The sequence below is a fragment of the Lontra canadensis genome, unplaced genomic scaffold, assembly GCF_010015895.1.
Source record: "Lontra canadensis isolate GAN:19392208 unplaced genomic scaffold, GSC_riverotter_1.0 scaffold60, whole genome shotgun sequence".
In the NCBI taxonomy this organism is placed as follows: Eukaryota; Metazoa; Chordata; class Mammalia; order Carnivora; family Mustelidae; genus Lontra; species Lontra canadensis.
Window position 1 is genome coordinate 5,978,923 of NW_022631054.1, and position 21,468 is coordinate 6,000,390.

Sequence of the window (21,468 nt, forward strand, 5' to 3'; positions counted from 1 at the left end):
GAGCACAAGCAGGGGGAGCAGTAGGCAGAGGGAGAAGCAGGGTCCCCCACTGAGCAAGGAGCCTGATGTGGGACCCTGGGATCATGTGGGACCCTGGGACCCAGGACCCTGGAATCACGACCTGAGCCGAAGGCAGACGCTTAACAGACTGAGCCACCCAGGCATGTACCTCAACGTATGTTTTGGAAAGATCATTCTGGCTGCTATACAGGAAGGAGTGTAAGGGACCAAGGACGAGAGCAGGAGACCAGCTAGATCACAGGTATGGTACCCATCCAAGTGAGGAATGATGGTGGCATCTTATCCATAAGGAAAACAAAACACAGGAGGTAAGTACTTGTCCAAGGCCACACAGCTCAGAGGCAGGGACAGGATTTGAACCTTAAGAAGTCTGGCCATGGAGGCTCCCCTCTCACCTACCACACTAACTACCTCTAAGTACCACCAGAGCACTGATGACAGGCCAAGAAAAGAGATGAGTCCATACTCCCCAATGGAACATCAAGAGCCAGAACTTGGCCTTCTTCAAATAAGTCAGATCCATGAGGCCAAAGGAGCTTCCAGGACTTCTTGGCCTAGAAGAACTCCACCTTCCATGTGGCCTGAACTTGGAAACATCTCATGCAGCTGTCACATTCCACACCCATCCCTCAACTCCCTGTGCTCCACTTAGTGGAGCCCCAGTGTCCTCGGAGATGGAAAGACCTAGTCCTTGCCTTTGGGGAAACAGCATCAGGGCCATGTGCTGTGGCTGGTTTCCCTTTCAATACTGTATTGATTGATGTTCAAGTGACTAGACAGGAATTGAGGTCGAAGAAGTACTCAATATTAATTTAACTGTGAATGACTGTTACACAACATGCTGGATAAATGCGTCTGAGTTGTATCTGCAGCCATCGTTTAGATTTCCTAGTCCTGTGTAAATAAATACACAACAGAGGTAGAACTAGGAAAGCTCTTACTGGAAAAAGTTACTCTGGCCTCATCGTCCACAGAACAAGGCCTCCTTTCAAAAAGTTCTTGTAACCCTTCTTAGCACATCCATTCCTCCAACCTCTTTCTCTCTGGTCATGCCCTTTCTGTATCTCTCTGCCCGACTCCTCCTGCTTCCTGGGGAGTTTGCTTCTATGTCTGCTGCAGTATCTACACTGGGACATGTCTTCCCACCTGAAAAGAAGCTTCTTTTCCAATAAACCAAGTTATTGTCCTTGCTAAAAATTTGACACTGATTTTTAAGAGAGTTACCTTTATATGGATTTTTTTTTTTGAAGGGTGAAAATGTGATTTCATCTTCCAAAAGCTCAGCTGCTTTTTCAGTAGTAACATGGAACAATAATGCTTAGGAAGGAAGGTCCATCAGGCCAATTGTTCTTCACAGTTAAGAAGAATAATTTACCTTTTTTTTTTTAACCAGTTTAAAAAAAAAAAAACAACTATACACTTTCCCAAGGAAATGTGTTTAAAATAAAAATATACTGTATTTTGTTAATCTGGCATGTGTTGTAATTTGCCTCTTCTTCAATAATAGGTAAACCAGGCCAAAGAACATTTAGGAATGGTCCATGCCAGGGAGTGGGAAAGGTTAACGTTAACGGGTCTTAGCTGCTCTGTAAAAATAAAGTGACTTTATTACTTACCTCGGGAATGACATAATGTTACATAAACTATTTTTGGGAGACTCCCTGTGCATAAGGAAAGGGTTTTTACTCCAACACTGAAGAGTATTAAAACCATTTTCCCATCAAGGGTTTGAGGCTCATTTTACAAAGTCATTCATAATTACCCTAAAAGAAACAGACTGAAAACCAGGTAACATGTGTGTGGCAACATGTTTTGGTCACAGGATTTGTCCCTTGGTCCCAGTTGTGACGCTTAACAGCCCAGGTGGCAGCTCTGCTCCACAGTGATTCTCACAACAGATATTTGCTGTCCTTTCTACGCTCACAACTTTTGCCTCACATTTTCAATTTCTTATGGACAAAAATATTACATCGAGTATGTGTAACCTATAAACAAGTCACTTACCTTCTCTCAAGATGAAACAGTGTTTTTACAGCTGAACTGTCCATAAACTGGATTTAGTCTCTTTCCTCAGAGGTAGTTGGCCCTATTCCCAGCAATGTGGATAACTGAACTCTTGATACCAATTAGCAGAACCATTTCTTCTTACCATGTAGACAGCCAAAATCTTAGGTATTATCAAGTATCGCCTCCATCATGGCCTTCAAGTGGGACCCTACCGTCTCACCCCAGGGTCTGCCTTCTCCCCACACCCTCTATGTGGCTCCAGCTTCTGCAGAAGCAGATCAAAAAACACAAGTTACTAGCCCTGCCTTGGCTCTTTTACTTCTACCCAGTATGGCCTGCCACCACCCAAAATCTACCATGACGTTCAGACTCGGCTAAAGTTCCGCCTCCTCTCCAGATTGAGCACTCTTCCTAAATTCCTTCAGCATGTAATTCTCTGCTATAATTCTTGGAGATTTCAAAAGCCACATTGGCCATCCTCCTAGTTCCTTGACCTCTCTGTTCCCTCACCCTCTGCTCTTGTCTTTAAGCCTCAGCCACCACTCCATGCTTAGATCCTAGATCAGATTTTTTTTCCTTAATCTGAAAATGTATAAAGTGAGGAAGAGAACAGATCATGTCAGTGTTTTTCAAGCTTTCCTGTTTCAGACAATATCATATACAGAGTCCAATGTATGAGAAAAATCCAGTATATAAAACATAGCTGTTATGGTTAAAGTAGACAGACTACCTAAAGCTCTACCCTCTTGACTTCCCCCACTCCAGAAAGAAACAAAAAGCAGAAACTCATTACTAAGGCACCTCTGAAAACCACCCACAGGGGTGTGAAAACTCCTCCGTTTACCTTTCTGCTTAGGGCTATGAAGCCAAAATTATTTGTCACTCCCTGCCAGTGTTTAGGAAAAGTGAGGTCCTCTGGAAGTCAAACTGATAAAATTACAGGTGCGAAGTGTTCACAAAACAAACTTACTTATAATGGGGCACCTGGGTGGCTCAGTGGCTTAGTGGGTTAAAGCCTCTGCCTTCGGCTCAGGTCATGATTCAGGGTCCTGGGATTGAGCCCTGCATCGGGCTCTCTGCTCAGCAGGAGCTTGCTTCCCCCTCTCTCTCTGCCTACCTGTGATCTCTGTCCATCAAATAAATAAAATATTTAAAAACAAACAAACAAAAAAACTTACTTATAAGGATGATGACCAGTAGTCTGACAATTCCGAAGGCAGGAATCATTTCTCGAAAATTCTTGCAAAGAGATAAATAAAAATAATGTAAGCTATCTATTGGCAAACGAAACCTAGACCATACTCTCTCTTCACCTGCTTTTTCATTTAAAGTTTGAGTGTCAAGTATTTACAAAATAAAGCAATGCTCTTGCAGCCCAGCTTTCAAATGTATTTGGGAAGTATAATGCTGGTGCACTTGAGAGCAAAAGGAATAGTTAATTCCTTTTAATTCCTAGTTAACTAGACAGGACTGTATTAGCAGGAAAAAATCTAAATATAGATAATGTGGAAATCAATACTTAACATGTCATGGGTAGAGATATGATAGGTAGATAGATAGATGCTGTCAAACGAAGTCTGATGAACTATTTCTAAGGGTTTTTTGGTTAATATTCATTCAATACTTTATCCTCTTCCTTCCAAATAGGAGTTAGTTAAAATTTGAATATTACCTCAATTCTTTTAGAGAATTTCAAAAAAATTTAAAATATTGGTTAAAAAAAAATAAAGTTTCATGTTAGCTTTGAAAAATCTCAGTCCAGGGGCACCTGGATGGCTCAGTCAGTTGAGTGTCCAACTCTTGCTTTCAGCTCAGGCCATGCATGATCTCGGGGTCATGAGATCAAGTTCCATGTGGGGCTCTGTGCTCAGCAGGGGAGTCTGCTTGAGATTCTCTCTCCTCCTGCCCCTCCCCGTTCTCTCTCTCTCCAAAATAAATAAATAAATCTTTTAAAAAGAAAATCTCAGTCCAGTTTACAGTACCCTCCTGTGTTACTAAAGAATTACTGAGTCAGGGGCACCTGGGTGGCTCAGTCGGTTAAGTGTCTGCCTTCAGCTCAGATCATGATCTTGGGAACCTGTGATCAAGCCTTCCATTGGGCTCCCTACTCAGTGAGGTGTCTGCTTCTCCCTCTCCCTCTCCTCTTCCCTCTGCCCCTGGCTCATGCTCTCTCTCTCTCTCAAATAAATAAATTAAATCTTAAAAAAAAAAAAAACAAAGAACTGAGTCAGAAAGATATCTCCACTTTAATTTATTGAGTTACTTCTCCCTTACCTTTCAATTTATTAATTCTCTTCCCAAAGAGTAAAGACACTGAAATACCCATGTTTATTTTAAATCTATTATTTTTAAACTGTTGGGGTCACAACCTATAATAAGAAACAATTTACATAAAAATCCAGTACACACATAAATCAAACAGTATTACACACAATACATACTGAAATATTTTTTTAATTTTCTTTTTAATTTTAAAAAAATTTTTTATTAGTTTAAGTCAGCTCCATGCCCGATATGGGGCTTGAACTCAAGACCCCAAGATTAAAAGTCACATGCTCTGCCTACTTATCCTGCCAGGTGCCCCTCTTTTTGTTTAATTTTTGGTCACAATTCCTTAAACTGTGTTCATAACCCACTAATGGGCTGCAGTCCAAAGCCTGAAAAACATTTTTCTAAATAACTTCTATTTTTGGAATAATTTTATAATTGCTTCCTATTTTCCTCCTAGGGCATTTTTTTTTAAAGATTTGATTTATTTATTTGACAGAAAGAGACATAGTGAGAGAGAGAACACAAGTAGGGGGTGTGGGGGAGGGAGAAGCAGGCTTCCCACTGAACAGGGACCCCTATGCAGAAGGTTGATCCCAGGAGCCTGGGATCATGACCTGAGCCAAAGGCAGACTCTTAACAACTAAGCCACCCAGGCACCCCCCGCCCAGACTATAAGTATACCTTCGTGGGTCAAAGGGTTTCAGAACTAGCCAGGATTTAACACTATAGTCTCTTTTAAAAGGTGGTTGACATTCTTACATACTAGACATTGACATATAAAATGGTATTTTGCATTTATCTATGAAAATTTAAAGCCTTTACCAGGTAAATCCACTTCTAGGAATTTATCCTACCAACACACACACACACACACACACACACACACACACACACACATATGCAAAAAGATAAATGTAAGAGAACAACATCCTTACAGCATTATCTACAAGTGTGAATAGGAAGAGTCACCCCAATTTTTTTTCATTGAAGGATTAAATCAGGATACAGCTCTACAGTGTGCTGTGGGGCACTTGAAGAGACTGAAGTGGATTTCTGTGTACTGATAGGGGTAAATGGAGTCAAGATAACTCTATGTTAAGATGAAGAACAGTATCTTTAAGACTGGGTCCATTTTTGTAGTCGTAATTTTGGCAGGATTTTGAATACATCTAGAAAAAGATCTGAAAGGATGTATCTCAAACTGTTAACAGATACTGTATTTGAGATTTTGACTATTTTTCAGCTTAAAAAAATTTTTAGTATTTATCACTTTTGAGATCAGGAAAAAAAAAATAAAGATAAAATATGAAAGGAAAATCCTGGTTCCTAAAAGGAAGATGAATGCTCAGTAAATATGATGAAGATTCCCTGATCCAAATACCAGTTATTCTTTAAAAGCAAAAAAAAAAAAAAAAAAATCCATAGATTCCATTCCCAAAGTTCTTACCACCAGAACATTCATAAAATAGCCTCCCATCAGAGCATAGACTCCTCCTGAAGCACCCACAAGATATTTGAGTGGGTCAAAAATGGAGCTGGCAAGGGACCCTAAAGAAATAAAACACAAAGGATCGCACATAAGAATCATGAAAAGATAAATCTTTCTAACCTAAGGCAGAAGTTGGGAAGATTGGACCATTATCATATTAATAAGCAGCAAGTTTATTTTGTTTGTCCCTTCCGTACTATAAAAGTATAGCTATGTCACATCAATTTTTCTGAAATATTAAATGTTCAATATGAGGACAGGATAACAGGGACAAAGAGCATAAACTCTAGAGCCAAAATTACCAGGTGTGTGACTTGAGCAAGTTTCTTAACCTCTCTGTGCCCTAGTTTCCCTACGGAAAGAGAATATTAATAGAACTTACCTCAGTGCATTGTCAGGGGAAGTGAATGAGTTGATAGATCCAACATGCTTAGAATGCTGCCTGACATGTATTATGTACTTACTAACTATTATTTCAAAATATTGCACATGTTTAGCCAAAACTATCAAAATACCTGAGACATTCCAACATCTTATGATCTAATGGCTGGCTTTCTCATGGAGTGAAGATGTGACCTCAAAACCCTTCTCAACATAGTATTCAATCAGATTCAAACAAGAGGAAATCTATTTGCCAACCCAATCTTAGATTATCTGAACAAAAACAAGCCTTTAAAACCACCTTCTGCAAACTCAAAGATGGTCTCTCTGTACTGCTTTGTTCTAATACTTAGTTTTTTGCTTTTAAGGCTCTCCTTCATTCCTTAGGATACAATGTAATATCTGCTTTGTGCCAGAAAGACAAAGTGGTCTTAGGAATTTTATAAACAAATGAGTAAACAAGTATAAGAAGCAGAATAAAACAACTACTATGATTTCTTAAATGTAATGAATTTGCTATGGAAGCACTTAGGAAGGAATGATTTTTTTTCCCCCAGCAGAGGAGGAGGCCTTGCTCCACTGAGAAGGAGGATACAGCATTTTGATTAAACTCTAAAATATCTTTAAGATTTGGAAGGGAAACAAAGGAGGAGAAAGTATTCAGGACTTAGGTAACTGGAAAAGTAAAGACTTTTCCCATAAAGGTATATGGGTGACTAAAAATCAGTGAGTAGTCCAACAGATTGAGGGGATGGTCCTCAAATGTCAACCTTCTGACTAGGGCTCAAGTGGCTGCATCTTAATCATATGAGTAATTTATTTTTAAAACACAGATATACATGTCCACTTCTGGCCACGATGGAGTAACAAGGATAAGATTTTCTCTCCTGCTTGAAACAGCTAAAACCACTGGACAAAATATATGAAACAGTGATTCCAAGATACTGGACATAAGATAACAAAGGACAGTGAAACCTGATGGACAAGAAAGAAATGAAGTCAGCTATCTGATTGCTCAGCTTACTGCCTTGAAAGAAATTACAGGTTACAATGCATGAAGGGGAACCCAGGTAGCTCTCAGTTAACTTTAAGTTGATGAGATAGAGTTTCAAATCCAGATAGTCCTAGGAAGCTGGAGGTTGCAAGACAGTGCACCAGAGAGAAAGGAGCAACAGACAGAACTCCAGAGAGGAGCACGTGAGGAAATTACCTAAGCTAAAGAAAAAACCACCAGGAATGAGTAGAGGGGAGAGCAAGTAGCTTTGCTCACCCAGCACCAGAGAGGCCAAGTAACTTTCCAAACCAGAAAACTTCATAATTCATGGGGCATTGCATGAAGTACACAGAAGGGTCCTACCCAAGCAGTGGGTATTAATTAGCACTAAACATGACTCAAAAACACAGTTTCACCTAGCAAATCTTACCAGAAAGTTTCAAACTACTTCCAAGTAACTGTGTTTCAGAACAAATTTAAGGAATTTTTATAGGAATACAGTAATATCCACCATCCAAAGTTTAAATGTCTAGCATCCAAACAAAAATGGTCAGACATGCAAAGAAACAGGAAAATAGGACCGATAATAAAAATAAATAAAAATTTAAAAATCAATTAAAACCCTGAACTGACACAACTGTAAGTTTTAGCAGATAATAGCAATAAATAATTATTACAACTATATGCTATCTGTTCAAAAATTAAGTAGAGACACACAAGATATAAAACACTCAAATTTCTAGATGAAAACTACAATGTCTAAGATGAAAAAAATACACTGGTTGAGCTTAATGGCACATTAGTGCAGAAAAATAGATTAGTGATCAGGAAGACATGGCAGTAAAAGTATCCACACATAATGAAACACATAGAGAAGAATATTTTTAAAAATAAATACCTTGGGGACACCTGGGTGCCTCAGTCAGTTAAGCCTCTGCCTTTGGCTCGGGTCATGATCCCAGGGTCCTAGAATCAAGTCCTGCATTGGGCTGCTTGCTTAGTGGAGAGCCTGCTTCTCCCTCTCCCTCAGCTGCTCCCCCTGCTTGTGCTCTTTCTCTTTCTCTTTCTCTGACAAATTTTTAAAAATAAAGACAGCAGGGCACCTGTGTGCCTCAGTCAGTTAAGCATCTGTCTTCAGCTCAGTCATGATCCCATGTCCTGGTATTGAGCCCCACATCAGGCTCCATGCTTAGCGGGGAGGCTGCTTCAAGATTCTCTCTCTCCTTCTGCCCCCTCCCCTTGCTTGCTTATACTCTCTCTCTAAAATAAATAAATAACTCTTTAATTTAAAAAATGCTAAAGAAAATTCTCAGGGAGAAGGAAAAAATATCAGATGAGAATATGGAATTACACAAAGGAGTGGAGGGCACTGGAAGTGGTGAGAACATGGGCAAACCCACAAGATTTTGCTTATTACTTAAATTCCTATAGAAGATAAACATTTAACTACTTGAAATAATAAGTAAATTATGTTGGAGGATAGAAGATCAATGTAGAAAAAAATCAACTTGATGTCCATGTCATAGCAGTGAAGAATCAGAAATAGAAAATGTTTAAATAGTACCATTTACAGAATATCAAAAATATGAAATATGGAGATAAATCTGACCCCCACACACAAATATGCAAGAGCTGACACTGAAAGCACAATTCCTAAAATTTACAAAGTGATAAATTATACTTCATCAAAACTTTAATCTCTGGGTTGTGACTTCAAGCCCTGTGTTGAATGTAGAAATTACTCAAAAATAAAATACTTTTTTTTAAAGATTTTATTTATTTATTTGATAGAGAGACCGCGAGAGAGGGAACATAAGCAGGGGGAGTGGGAGGGGGAAAGCGGGCTTCCCGCCGAGCAGGGATCCCATTGCCGGGCTCCATCTCAGGACCTTGGGATTGATTGTGACCCAAGCCAAAGGCAGATGCTTAATGACTGAGCCACCCAGGTGCCCCTAAAATACTTATTTTTAATTTTTTTAATTTTTTAAGTAGGCTCCACACCCAGCATGGGTCCCAACATGGGACTTGAACTCACAATCCTGAGATCAAGACCTGAGCTGAGATCAAGAGTCAGCTGTTTAACCAACTGAGGCACCAAGGTGCCCCCAAAATAAAAATTTTTAAATATAAATAAACAAACAAACCCAGTGAGATACCATCATACACCCAACAGACTGGCTAAAATTAAAGACTGATGATAGCAAGTGTTGTTGAGAATGTGGAGGAGCTGGAACTCCTGGTGAAGGTGTAAAATGGTACTACAGTTGACCCTTGAACAAATGGGTTTGAATTGCTCAGGGCCACCCTTATGCAGATTTTTTCCCACTGAATACAGTGCAATACTGTAAATGTATTTTATCTTCCCTGTGATTTTCTTTAAAGTTTTATTTATTTTTTTAGTAATCTCCATACCCAACAGGGGGCTCAAACTCATGACCCTGAGATCAAGAATCACATGCTCTTCTGACTGAGCCAGCCAGATGCCCCCTTTGGTTTTCTTAATAATTTTTTGCTCTAGCTTACTTTACTGTAAGAACACAGTACACAATAATGTATACAAAATATGTGTTCATCCACTGTGTTATCAGTAAGGCTTTGGGTCAACTGTAGGCTATTAATAGTTAAGTTTTGGGAGAATCACACATTATATGTGGATTTTCAACTGTGTGAAGGATATCAGTGCCCCTAATCCCCACATTGTTCAAGGGTGAAGTGTATTTTGTACCATATAACCTAACAATCCCACTTACAGATATATATCCAAGAGATGAACACAAAAACTTATACACAAATATTCATAGCAACATTATTCATAATAGCCAAAAAGTGAAAGCAACCTAAACGTGCATCAGTTGATGAATATGTAGAGGAAACGTGTATAGCCACATAATGGAATATTGTCTAACTATAAAAAGGAATGATGCACTGACATAACAACATCGATGAGCAATGAAAACATTACATTTAAGTGAACAATGCCAATCACGAAAGACCGTATATTGTAGGATTCCATTTGTATAAAATGTCCAGAATGGGCAAATCTAAAGAGACAGAAAGTAGATTAGTGGTTGCTAAGTCTGGGGAAGGGAGAATGGGGTGAGGAGTGGGGAGGGATACAGAGTTTCTTCGGGAGACAAAAATGTCAAATTCAATTGTGATGATGGGTATATAATCCTGTGACTTAAGTTAAAAACAAAAAACAAACAAAAAAAAAAACACTGAATTAGGAGCGCCTGAGTGGCTCAGTGGGTTAAGCCCTGCCTTTGGCCCAATTCAAGATCTCAGGGTCCTGGGATAAAGCCCCATATTGGGCTCTCTGCTCAGCAGAGAGCCTGCTTCCCCCCGCCCGCCCCCCTCTCTGCCTGCCTCTCTGCCTACTTGTGATGTCTCTCTCTGTCAAATAAATAAAATAAAAATCTTTTTTAAAAACTGAATTAAATAAGTGAATTGTATGATATATGACTTAGCTCTCAGTAAACTTACTTTAAAATGTTGGCAGTTTCTTAAAAGTTAAACATACCCTCTGAAAGGATCCGGTCATTCTATTCCTAGGTATTTACCCAAGAAAGCTGAAAACATCTGATTACACAAATACTTACACACAAATGTTGATAGATGCTTCATTTGCAATAGCCCCAAACTGGAAACAACCCCTAATGTCCATCAACAAGGAGAATGGACAATTTGTCTATTCCCACAATGAAATACAACTTGGCAATAAAAAGGAGTCAACTATTGACACACACAGTAACATGGATAAATCTCAAAATAATTATGCTGACTGGCAGAAGCCAGACAAAAATAAGAGTACAGACTCTACGATCCCACTTATATAAAATTCCAGAAATACAAATTAATCTATAATGATCAGTAGTTGCCAGGGAACAGACAGGGAGGGGCAGTAGAGAGCAATTCTCAAGGGTCACAGAGAAACTTTCTGGGGAGTGATGGATACATTTATTATTTTGATTGTGATGATAGTTTGTTTCATGATTGTATACATGTATCAAAATTGTCATATTATACACTTTAAATATGTGCAGCTTATTATGTGTCAGTTATACCTCACCAAACAGAAAGCTAAACAAAAACAAATGCCAGGGCCATATCCTCTGAGATTCTGAGTCAGTAGATCTGGGTGGGATCTAGATGGTTTTAGCTATGACAAACTCTCCAGGTGATTGTGATGATCAGTCCCACTGGGGACACTGGGTGGGACTGCACACCAGCACTTCGATCTTTAACGTGCATACAAATCACTTTTGGATTTGTTCAAATGCAGATTCTGATTAGTGGGTCTGGTTGGGGCCCAATATTCTGCATTTTTAATGAGCCCCCAAGTGATACACATAAACCTAATCTATGGATCGCACTTTACTAGGAGCAAAGATGGGGAAACTAAAGTTATTTGACATATTAAGGAATCTAGAAAAAAAAGCAAGAAAGACAGTGGACAAGAGGAAACTTAGAAGTGATGGACATGTTTATGACATAGATTGTAGTGAAGATTTCACAGATGTATACTTATCTCCAAACTCATCAAGTCACATACATTAGATATATACAGATTTTGGTATGCCCATCATATCTCAAGTTATTTAAAAAAAAAAAATTTTACATCAAGTTCCCTTTAAACTCTTTATGTATATATAATTTCTTTTTTGAACATTAGTAAAGATTATGGTTCCAAGGAAAGAAAAGAAAGGCAATGGGGCCACGTAGTGGAGGTAATGAGCAATCTTGGATGTTTTGACTTTCTTCTGGGCGTTGTCAGTGTTTTAGGAAGGATATAATATGATCTAATCTGTGCTTGAGGAAGGTGACCCAGGCAGCAGTGTGAAGACCAGAATAGCAAAAAGACACACACCTGCCAAGAAACTATCAGTAAGGCCAGACGATGTGAACAGGTTAATCACGTTCTCTCCTCCCTCTCCCCTGAAACTGGGGCAGGGCTGATTCCACAGGTCGAAATCAAACTGCGGGGGAAACCCGTGCAGATGCTAGAGCCCTGAGGGCCTCACCAGCGCAAAGGCTTTCAGGGGCAGGAAAAACAGGCGTGAGCAGGACCGGAAGTAGAAGGTGGGAAAACAGATTCCACAAAAGCAGGAGGGAAGCCCCTGGGAAACTATGTCACTGAGCATTGCCAAGTCTGTCTCATGAAGGTTTCCTGCTCTGGCCCCACTGCTCTAGGAGGCTAGTAACATTTTCATCAGTGAAAAAATTTCAAGCCCTGCAAAAGGTAGGCCTATATCCCCCCAAAAAGATGTGTTGACATTCTAACGCCCAGCACCTCACAATGTGCTATTGTGTGGGAATAGGATTGTTGCAGATATGATTAATTAAGATGAGGTCATGTTGGATAGAGTGATATGACTGTGTCCTTATTAGAGGAGACAGGCACATGTGAATGGTGAACTCCACGTGACAATGGAGGCAGAGCACAAAGGGCTACAGCTGCAAGTCAAGGAATGCCAAGGACTGATGGTCACCGCCAGAAGCTAGGGAGAAGGGAGGAAGGAAGGATTCTTTCACACAGGATTAGAGGACAGAGCATGGTCCTATTGACACCTTGATTTCAGACTTCCAGCCTAACTGTGAGATAGTACAGTTCTGTTGTTCAAACCACCCAGTCTGTGGATCTTTGTTAGAGGAGCCCTAGGAAACTGATACAACCAGCCACTTCAATATAAGTATATTAACTTATCTGTAGGTTGCATATAAAAGTACTACTAATGTGAGTGTTTTGATGGCAGGCACATTGTACTGGTTTTCTTTCATATACTAATATGTATTTTTAATATAAAATAGATTTTTAAAAAGATTTTATTTATTTATTTGTCAGAAAAAGAGGCGGAACAAGCAGGGAGAGCAGCAGAGGGAGAGGGAGAAGCAGGGAGAGGGAGAAGCTCTGCTGAGCAGGTTGCCGGAGGCAAGGCTCGATTCTAGGACCCTGAGATCAAGACCTGAGCCAAAGGCAGATTAGCTTAAGCTACTAAGCCACCCGGGTGCCCCTAGAAATAGAATTTTTAAAGGATGAAACATTGATTACACAATATTTTTAAATCATTTTTACTTTATTATTGGTACAAAAACATGTTTTTTTTTTAAAAGATTTATTTTAGAGAGAGAGCACAAGCAGGGAGAAGGGCAGAGGGAGAGGGAGAATCCTCAAGCAGAGTCCCCGCTGAGCCTAACACAGGGCTTGATCTCACAACCCTGGTATCATGACCTGAGCCGAAATCAAGAGACAGCGGCTTAACTGAGCCACTCAGGCACCCCTGGTACAAAAAGTGTTTACCAAACCGTGAAAAGACAAAAGAGAAATTTAAATGCATGTTTCTAAGTGAAAGAAGCCAATATGAAAAGGCTACGTGCTATGTGATCCCAACTATAGACATTCTGGAAAAGCTAAAACTGTGGAGGCAGCAAAAGGATCAGTGGTTGCGGGGGGTTGGGGTCAGAATGGGGGTAGGGATGAATAGGCAGACCACAGAGAATTTGGGGGACAGTGAAAATACTCCATATGTTACTCTAATGATGGATACAGGTCATTACACATTTGTCCCAAACCACAGAATGTACAATGCCAAGGATGAACTTCTTTATGGGCTTTGGGTCATTATGATGTGCCAGTGGAGGATTCATCAGTTGTAACAAATACCCATCTGTAGGGGGATGTCAATAAAGGGGTGGGGTGAGGGGACTATGCATGTGTGGGGGCAGGGGTTATGGGGAATCTCTGTGCCTTCCTCTCCATTTCTCTGTGAACCTAAAACTGCTCTAAAAAAACAAAGTGTTTAATTTTTAAAAAACCTTTCAATGAGCAGATTTATAAAAAATAAGCTTCATTATTTGTTTGAAAATCCTCATTAAATATAACCCTGAAGTACAATATATACTCCTAGATTCAGTTATTTTCTATAGAAATTTCCTCTTACTCACTGTCATAGCGAAAATATAAAATTTAAAAATGACATGTAGTTTCAAATGGGAGAATTACATCATTGACTTTGCTTACTCCAATTATGAAAAAAAAATGTATTGTAATTTACCTGTTAATCGCCACCTTTCCCAGCATCAGTCCTGTGTTCATGCAAACTAATCAGAAGGTGTTATAAAATAGGTTTAAAACCCACTAAAACTCTTAACTGAGAACTCTTGAAACTGATGAGGAAATTGTTTCCTGTGTTTTAAGTGTGAATTTCTACGACTTGTTGCATCATTCCCAGCAGCAAAGTCACCCAATGAGAGAACGATTTCCAATTATTAGTTTTTAAAATGCCCTTTCAGAGCATAAGTATTTTTGGAAAAGCAATTATGTTCTTTCTCCTTGTATGAAAAATGCTATTATGTCATCAATGGACCATATTTTGCATTTGTTTTTTCAACAACATCTGTTCAGTAGCATCCTACTGAAAACCTTTTGTTAACACAGGGCCAAAAAAGTCAGCAAATTAGACACTCATCTTTTTGTACAAGAAAAATGCATAGTCTTTAAAATGAGCAAAAGAGGAGAGGACTCTCACTGATTTCAAGAGTTACAGTGTGCGTACAGTAGTATGGACGACATGGTATCGGTGGAGGGTACCACATAGGTCAATGGAACAAACAGGAGAACCCAGAAACAATGCCCTACAAATACAGCCAACTGATTTTTGACAAAGGTGCAAAAAGAATTCAATGAAGGAAATAGAATTTTTAATAGATTGTTGCGAAGATATGAAGTCATTTCCAAAAATCCCCAGAAGAACCTCAACCTAAACCTCACAGCTTCCACAGAAATGAGCCTACTCAAAACAGATGTCCTATTCCAATGCAAAGCATAAAACTGTGACTATAAAGGGTAGTGTAAGAGAGAATTTTCAGGATCTAGAGCTTAGTGAAGAGTTCTTAGACATCACCATGAGGAGGATTCATAAAGGAAAAAAATGGTAAATCAGACTTCATCAAAATTAAAAACTTTTGCTCAATGACTCTATTAAAACAGTGCAAAGGCAACTACACATTGAGAAAAATATACCAGTCAACTACTTATTCAATAAAGGACTAGGATCTAGAATACATCAAGAACTCTCAGAACTCAATGGTCTAGAAAAACCTAATTAGATTAAAAAAAAAAAAAAAGGAAAGGAATCCAATTAGGAAATGGGCAAAAGACATGAGTAGGCATATCACTAAAGAGGTTAGGCACATCAACAGGTGTTCAGCATCATTAGCCATCTGATGGCAAATTAAGGTACTAAGGCCATGATGAGATATGACCTTAGTATCACATGCTTCTGAGCACAGCTGAAGTAAGAAATGGCAACAACACAAACGCTGGTGAGGATGTGGACAAGAGAATCACCTCTACACTATCGGGGGGAATGTAAAATGGAGCAGCCATTCCAGAAAACATTTTGGCTGGTTCTTAAAACAACTTAACAGGCGCTACCATACAACCTCAGAACTGAGCGCTTGGGCATTTATCCCAGAGAAACGAAAACTTCTGTTCACAAAACTTGGTACTTCTGTTCACAAAAACCTGTACACAAACAGCTTTTTTTATTTTTTTATTAACAGCTTTTTTTGTAATAGCCCCAAACTGGAAAAAAAACAGATAGGCTCCAGGGAGTGAAGGGTTAAAAAAATGGTGGTCCATCCGCACCATGGAATACTACTCAGAGATAAAAATGAATGAAGTATTGATACATACAGCAGCCTACATAGGTCTCCCAGAGAATGATGCTGTATGAAGACAGCCAACCCCAAAGGCTGATACTGTACCATTCCATTTACAGAACATGCTTGAATTGAGAAAATTACAGAAATAGAGAACAGATTAGTGGTTGTCAGGGGCGAAGGAGGGAGTGGGGGGTGGGGAAGAAGAGGCAATGGCTGTGAAAATACAACGTGAGGAATCTGTTTTGCACCTTGACAGTATCAAGGTGGATGTCCTGGTTTGGAGACTGTACTAGAATTTTGCAAGCTGTTACCATTGGGGGTAACTGGTGAAAGAATACATGGGACCCCTAGGCACTGATTTTGTACAACTGCAATGTAAAAAAAGTTTAATTTAAAAAAATGTTTCCAATAAATAAATGGATAGATGGGAATTCTCATACTTTCTCCTCCGACCAAAGTGGATCCTCTTAAGACACACCCCCTTTCAGAGATCTCTGCATATTTTGCCAGTCTCTACTGAGCCCTGGGCCTCTGTAGCTCTTCTCTACGTTCCCTTCAAGCCGTCTTTCTTAAATGCACATTGGCTCATGTGACTTCCCAAGATCGCTAGTCTGACATGCTGGGCCTTCATGATCTGGCTGTTAAATCTCTACCCAATATATATGCTCCTGGGTACCAACGTACACACAACTTCCAAGTGTGCAAAACCCAGTCTGATTCTGAGATACCCAAGGACAGGCACAATGACCTATGTCTGTGTGCTTCTCTCAAATATTTTAACTGCTGGGTTTTTTTTTTTGTTTTTTTTTTTTTTGTGGTTTTTGTTTTGTTTTGTTTTGTTTTTCAGTTACTTATTTATTTATTTACTTAAGTAATCTCTACACCCAATGTCAGGCTCAAACTCACCATCCTAACATCAAAAGTAGCATGGTCTTCTGACTGAGCCAGCCAGGCACCCCTCTAACTTTTCTTCCTTTCTTTTTTCCTTTCTCTTTCCTTTTTTCTTTCTTTCTTTTCCTTCCTTCCTTTCTTTCCTTTCTCTCTCTCTTTCTGTTTTTTTTTTTTTTTTAGCTTTATTTATTTAAGTAATCTCTGCACCCAACGTGGGGCTTGAACTCATGACCCCAAGATCAAGAGTCCCATGCTTTTCTGACAGAGCCGGCCAGCTGCCGCTGATTAACTGATTTCCAGTGCTTATCAGGTTCCCCAGCATGTATTAGGAATGCAGGAAATCTTGACTTAAATGATTACCTTTGCTTTGTGCATTGTCCCCTAAGAGTGCAGAGGCATTGATTCTGTGTTACCCTCAGGATACTAACCTGCAATCACTCCTGCCAGGTACACCAGCCCTACTCGGAGGCCTTTGTGGACCATTTCCAAGGGAATACCCAAAGCGAGCTGCATAATGAGATTCCCCACGATGTGCTGAACTCTGCAGAGACAAACACAGTAGTCCCATATTACGACTAACCCACACTGTTGTTTCTTTGGGACACGAACAGGCATTGGTGTACTGTTTCTAGTTCAAATTCCATTTTCTAATTTTTTTGGGTGACCTTTTTTTCTTTAATAAAAATCTCAACACGGTGCCTCAATATGTAAAACCGATAAAAGGACATTTTGGAAGTATTTTTTTTGTAAGTTCTGTCTTGAAACAGTGACTGACAACATCAAACGATCAGCGATGAGGATGGCTTAAGGAACATAAGCTTGAAGTTAGGCTCAGATGACAATTGCCACGTTATGTCAGCCCCCTGCATCTGATCTTGTTTCGGTAGCATGGTAATGAGAAAATCCTAATTCACACGTATCAAGTTTTAAGTTTCAATAGTTTTGTTGTTGTTGTTTTCTTTAAAGGAGGCTCCATACCCAACATGGGGCTGGAACTCTCGACCCTGAGATCAAGAGTTGCATGTGCTGACTGAGCCAGCTGGGCACCCCAAATTTCAATAGGTTTTTAAACAACTGGTCTTGCAATCTTAGGATATTCTTTTTTTTTTTTTTAAGATTTTATTGATTTATCTTACAGAAAGAGTGAGAGACAGGGACTGTGCATGAGCAGGGAGGAGGAGCCAGAGGGAGAGAGAGAAGCAGGCTCCCAGCTGAGTAGGGAGTCCAATGTGGGGCTCAATCCCTGGACCCTGGAATCATGACCTGAGCCAAAGGCAGATGCGTAATTGACTGAGCCACCCAGGCACCCCAGGATATTTTTTAATAAAACAGAGATGGCAAGGGAAACCCCATCCCCAGTTATATTTTAAAAAGTTGAGGGGTAAGCTGCTGAGCAAGGAGCCTGCTTCTCCCTCTCCTGCCTGCTGCTCCCCCTGTTGTGCACTCTCGCTCGCTCTCTCATTCTGCCAAATAAATAATTAAAATCTTAAAAAATAATAAAGTTGAGGGGCGCCTGGGTGGCTCAGTAGGTTAAGGCCTCTGCCTTTGGCTCAGGTCATGATCCCAGGGTCCTGGGATCAAGCCCCACATCGGGCTCTCTGCTCAGAAGGAAGCCTGCTTCTTCCTCTCTCTCTCTCTCTCTCTCTGCCTGCCTCTCAGCCTACTTGTGATCTCTGTCTGTCAAATAAATAAATAAAATCTTAAAAAAAATAAATAAAAATAAAAATAAAAATAATAAAGTTGAAAAAACAGTTCCCCAGAATGAAGACGAAAGTTTACACTAGCTGAAGTTAGTATCTCCCGTGTACTACAGTTTGGCATATAACATATTTGAGTGCAGGTGGTTTTTATTCCAGTTCTGAAAGAGGTAAAAATATTTTTAAATAAAATTCATATTATTTTGCTTGTCAAACCCCACAGGCATCTCTGGAGAATCTCTGAATGTACTTTGGTACATTCCCACATTCTAGTCATCCTTAGTTTAGTTACACAAGACTTTTTTGTTTGTTTGTTTGTTTTTAAGAGATTTCTGCTTAGGGGCACCTTGGTGGCTCAGTGGGTTGAGCCTCTGCCTTTGGCTCGGGTCATAATCTCAGGGTCCTGGGATCGAGCCCCGCATCAGACGCCCTGCTCAGCAGGGAGCCTGCTTCCCCCTCTCTCTCTGCCTGCCTTTCTGCCTGCCTGTGATCTTTCTCTCTCTGTTGAATAAATAAATAAAATCTTTAAAAGAAAATAAGAAGACTATATAGCGAGAGGAGGAAAGGCATAAGGATGAGATCCCCCATCATAGACCCGGAATAGAAATGCTAACTTTTTTCATCGAATTTTATCTACACTTCCAGGTCTAGCTTGAATCCATGTCATCTGGGAAACCATCCCCATTCGGATCTTTCTGTCTTTCTGTTTCTGTTACAGTGACTAATCCCACATCCATCTCCTTACCACCTGTCTGCCTCCTTTAGTGAGGCTGGAAGAGTTCATGTTGACTTTGCCAGCCTCTCATAGTGAGGGGCAGCTGTGTCCATGGGTCTGGCCATTGAAATGCAGGACAGAGCAGCACTGGTGGGAGACCAGGAAGAGAGCTGCTTTCTTGACAAAAGGGATGAATGTCCCCACACCTGGTCTACCCTTCCCCTTCCTGCTTTTAATGCCCAGCTATGCTGCCAACTTGAAACCACGAGAGAAAGGTCAAGGGGAAGCAGATAATCCAGCACGGAACCAAGAGTCTTGGCCTCATTAAACTGAGGAACTAAGCACATACCTCGGGGCTTCTTATATGACAAAGAATTAACCTCCATTTGTTTAGGCCCCCATTAGATTTTTTGGTTACCTATAGCCAGAAGCATTCTGAACTCCTATACCCCACTATGTGACCTGTCCTACACAGCCTTGAGAATCCTTTTTGAGGGCATTACTATGTGTCAGGCATTGCAAAAATTACATTATAATCACAGCCTCAATCACAGCAACCTTATAAAATAGGTGCTCTTACCCCATTTTACAGATGTGAAAACTGAGGCACAAAGAAGTTAAATAACTACTGTATACTATAATACTATATGGCCTCCCATTACTATTTAACTGACCTGACCGTTTGCTCTTATAATTTTAAAGTCCTTGAGTGCAGGAACCACATTTGCTCAGAACATGTTAAATGAAAAGGCAAACAAAGTATCCATAGAAACTGGGCAGTGAGCAATTTTGTTTTTATATTTCAAGTCTCTGAGCCCTCTGTCCTGCCATGGATGCCTATTTGGACACTGGCCAGAGTCATCCTTCAAGGTCCAAGGCTGGGTAGGTCACACAGATGAAGCTGGCCTCATCTGAACCCCCAGGCAAAGCGTCTACTGGAGAGAGGTGGCCACAGCAAGCCGCTCATGGTCTGCAGTGGCATAGTGAATCTTGGGTTCCAAGCAAGGTCACAAAAGACTATTAGCATATAAGATATTATAACTAGGTACTCCTGGGTGGCTCAGTCAGTTGGGGTGGTTGGCTCAGGTCATGATGTCAGGATCCTGGAATTGAGTCCTGCATCGGATTCTTCCTCCTCTGGGAGCCTACTTCTCCCTTCTCCCTCTGCCTGCCACTCCCCCTGCTGGTGTTCTCTTCCTCTCTCTCTCTCTTTCTGATAAATAAATAAAATCTTTAAAAAAAAAAGAGGAAGCAGTAACTAAAAAGCACTGCATTGCCATTGCTCTTATCAGTCCAGATGGACCACAGTATTATACACTCCACAAAGCACTCGCAAATTAATTCTCCTTAAGTGTGTGGCAGGGCAGGGACGGAGGGACTGATGATCCATACCCTAAAGGGAACATTTTCACAACATCAAACAACTAGGGGAACATACGTGTGCTTTAGTAACGATGGGGTCTCTTCTCACTAATCTCCCCATATAAATGCCAGGATCAGGCAGTTACAATGCAATACAAAGTCCACTGGACTTGGAGTTAGCACGGATAGGTTGAGGTTCTAGCTCTGCAACTTAGCCACGTGATACAGAGCAAGTAACCACATGCCCGAAGCCTCAGACACAAAGCGGCAGGAGTAATCCCTGCCTCCCGGGGCTGCTGAGGATCAAACAAGATTATGGACGTATAAGTGCCTTATCAGTAATGAAGCACTGACCCGATGCTGGGAGCTACGAGGACTCGCAGTCACCTCCGACATCAGTGACTTACGGTGGTGTCTTACCCAGCGTGGACCAGCATATAGGAGACAAACCTCCAGGCTTGCTCCCGCTTCTCAGGATTGTAGGTAAAGGGACTCTCCAGGATGCCTGTGTCCAGGGTGATCCACTGTTTCTGAGGCTTCCACACGGCATAGTAAATAAACACCGCCAGCTGCCGGGGAGGGGCAGACACGAGTGTTAACACCTTCAGCAGAGAGTGACCCCGGAAGAGCCCTCGGGCACTACTACTTTGCTCTCAAACACTCAGCTTTCAAGTGGGCCCCTCTGTTGCATGTGCTCAGGAGATGACAGGAATTGGGGCACCTGGGTGGCTCAGTGGGTTAAAGCCGCTGCCTTCAGCTCAGGTCATGATCCCAGGGTCCTGGGAATGAGCCCCGCATCGGGCTCTCTGCTCAGCGGGGAGCCTGCTTCCCCCTCTCTCTCTCTGCCTCCCTCTCTACCTACTTGTGATCTCTCTCTGTCAAATAAATAAATAAAATCTTAAAAAAAAAAAAAAAGGACGACAGGAATTAAATGTCCTCGCCGTATATCTGACCATGCAACTGGTGATATCCCACT

The 21,468-nt window shown here is 40.7% G+C and overlaps 1 protein-coding gene across 6 annotated transcripts in view; it reads right to left on the reverse strand.

Moving 5' to 3' along the window:
* RHBDL2 (rhomboid like 2) overlaps positions 1-21,468 on the reverse strand; it is a 50,308-nt gene that overhangs the window by 2,633 nt on the left and 26,207 nt on the right. For 5 of the 6 annotated variants that reach the window (XM_032877328.1, XM_032877325.1, XM_032877326.1 and 2 more), the window contains exons 3-6: positions 20,913-21,061; positions 17,147-17,259; positions 5,747-5,847; positions 3,207-3,267 (exon numbers count right to left, since the gene is read on the reverse strand). In XM_032877328.1, coding sequence (XP_032733219.1) covers positions 3,207-3,267; positions 5,747-5,847; positions 17,147-17,259; positions 20,913-21,061 — 424 coding nt within the window. The remainder of the gene's footprint in view (positions 1-3,206; positions 3,268-5,746; positions 5,848-17,146; positions 17,260-20,912; positions 21,062-21,468) is intronic. The other variant, XM_032877324.1, reaches the window with a different exon arrangement.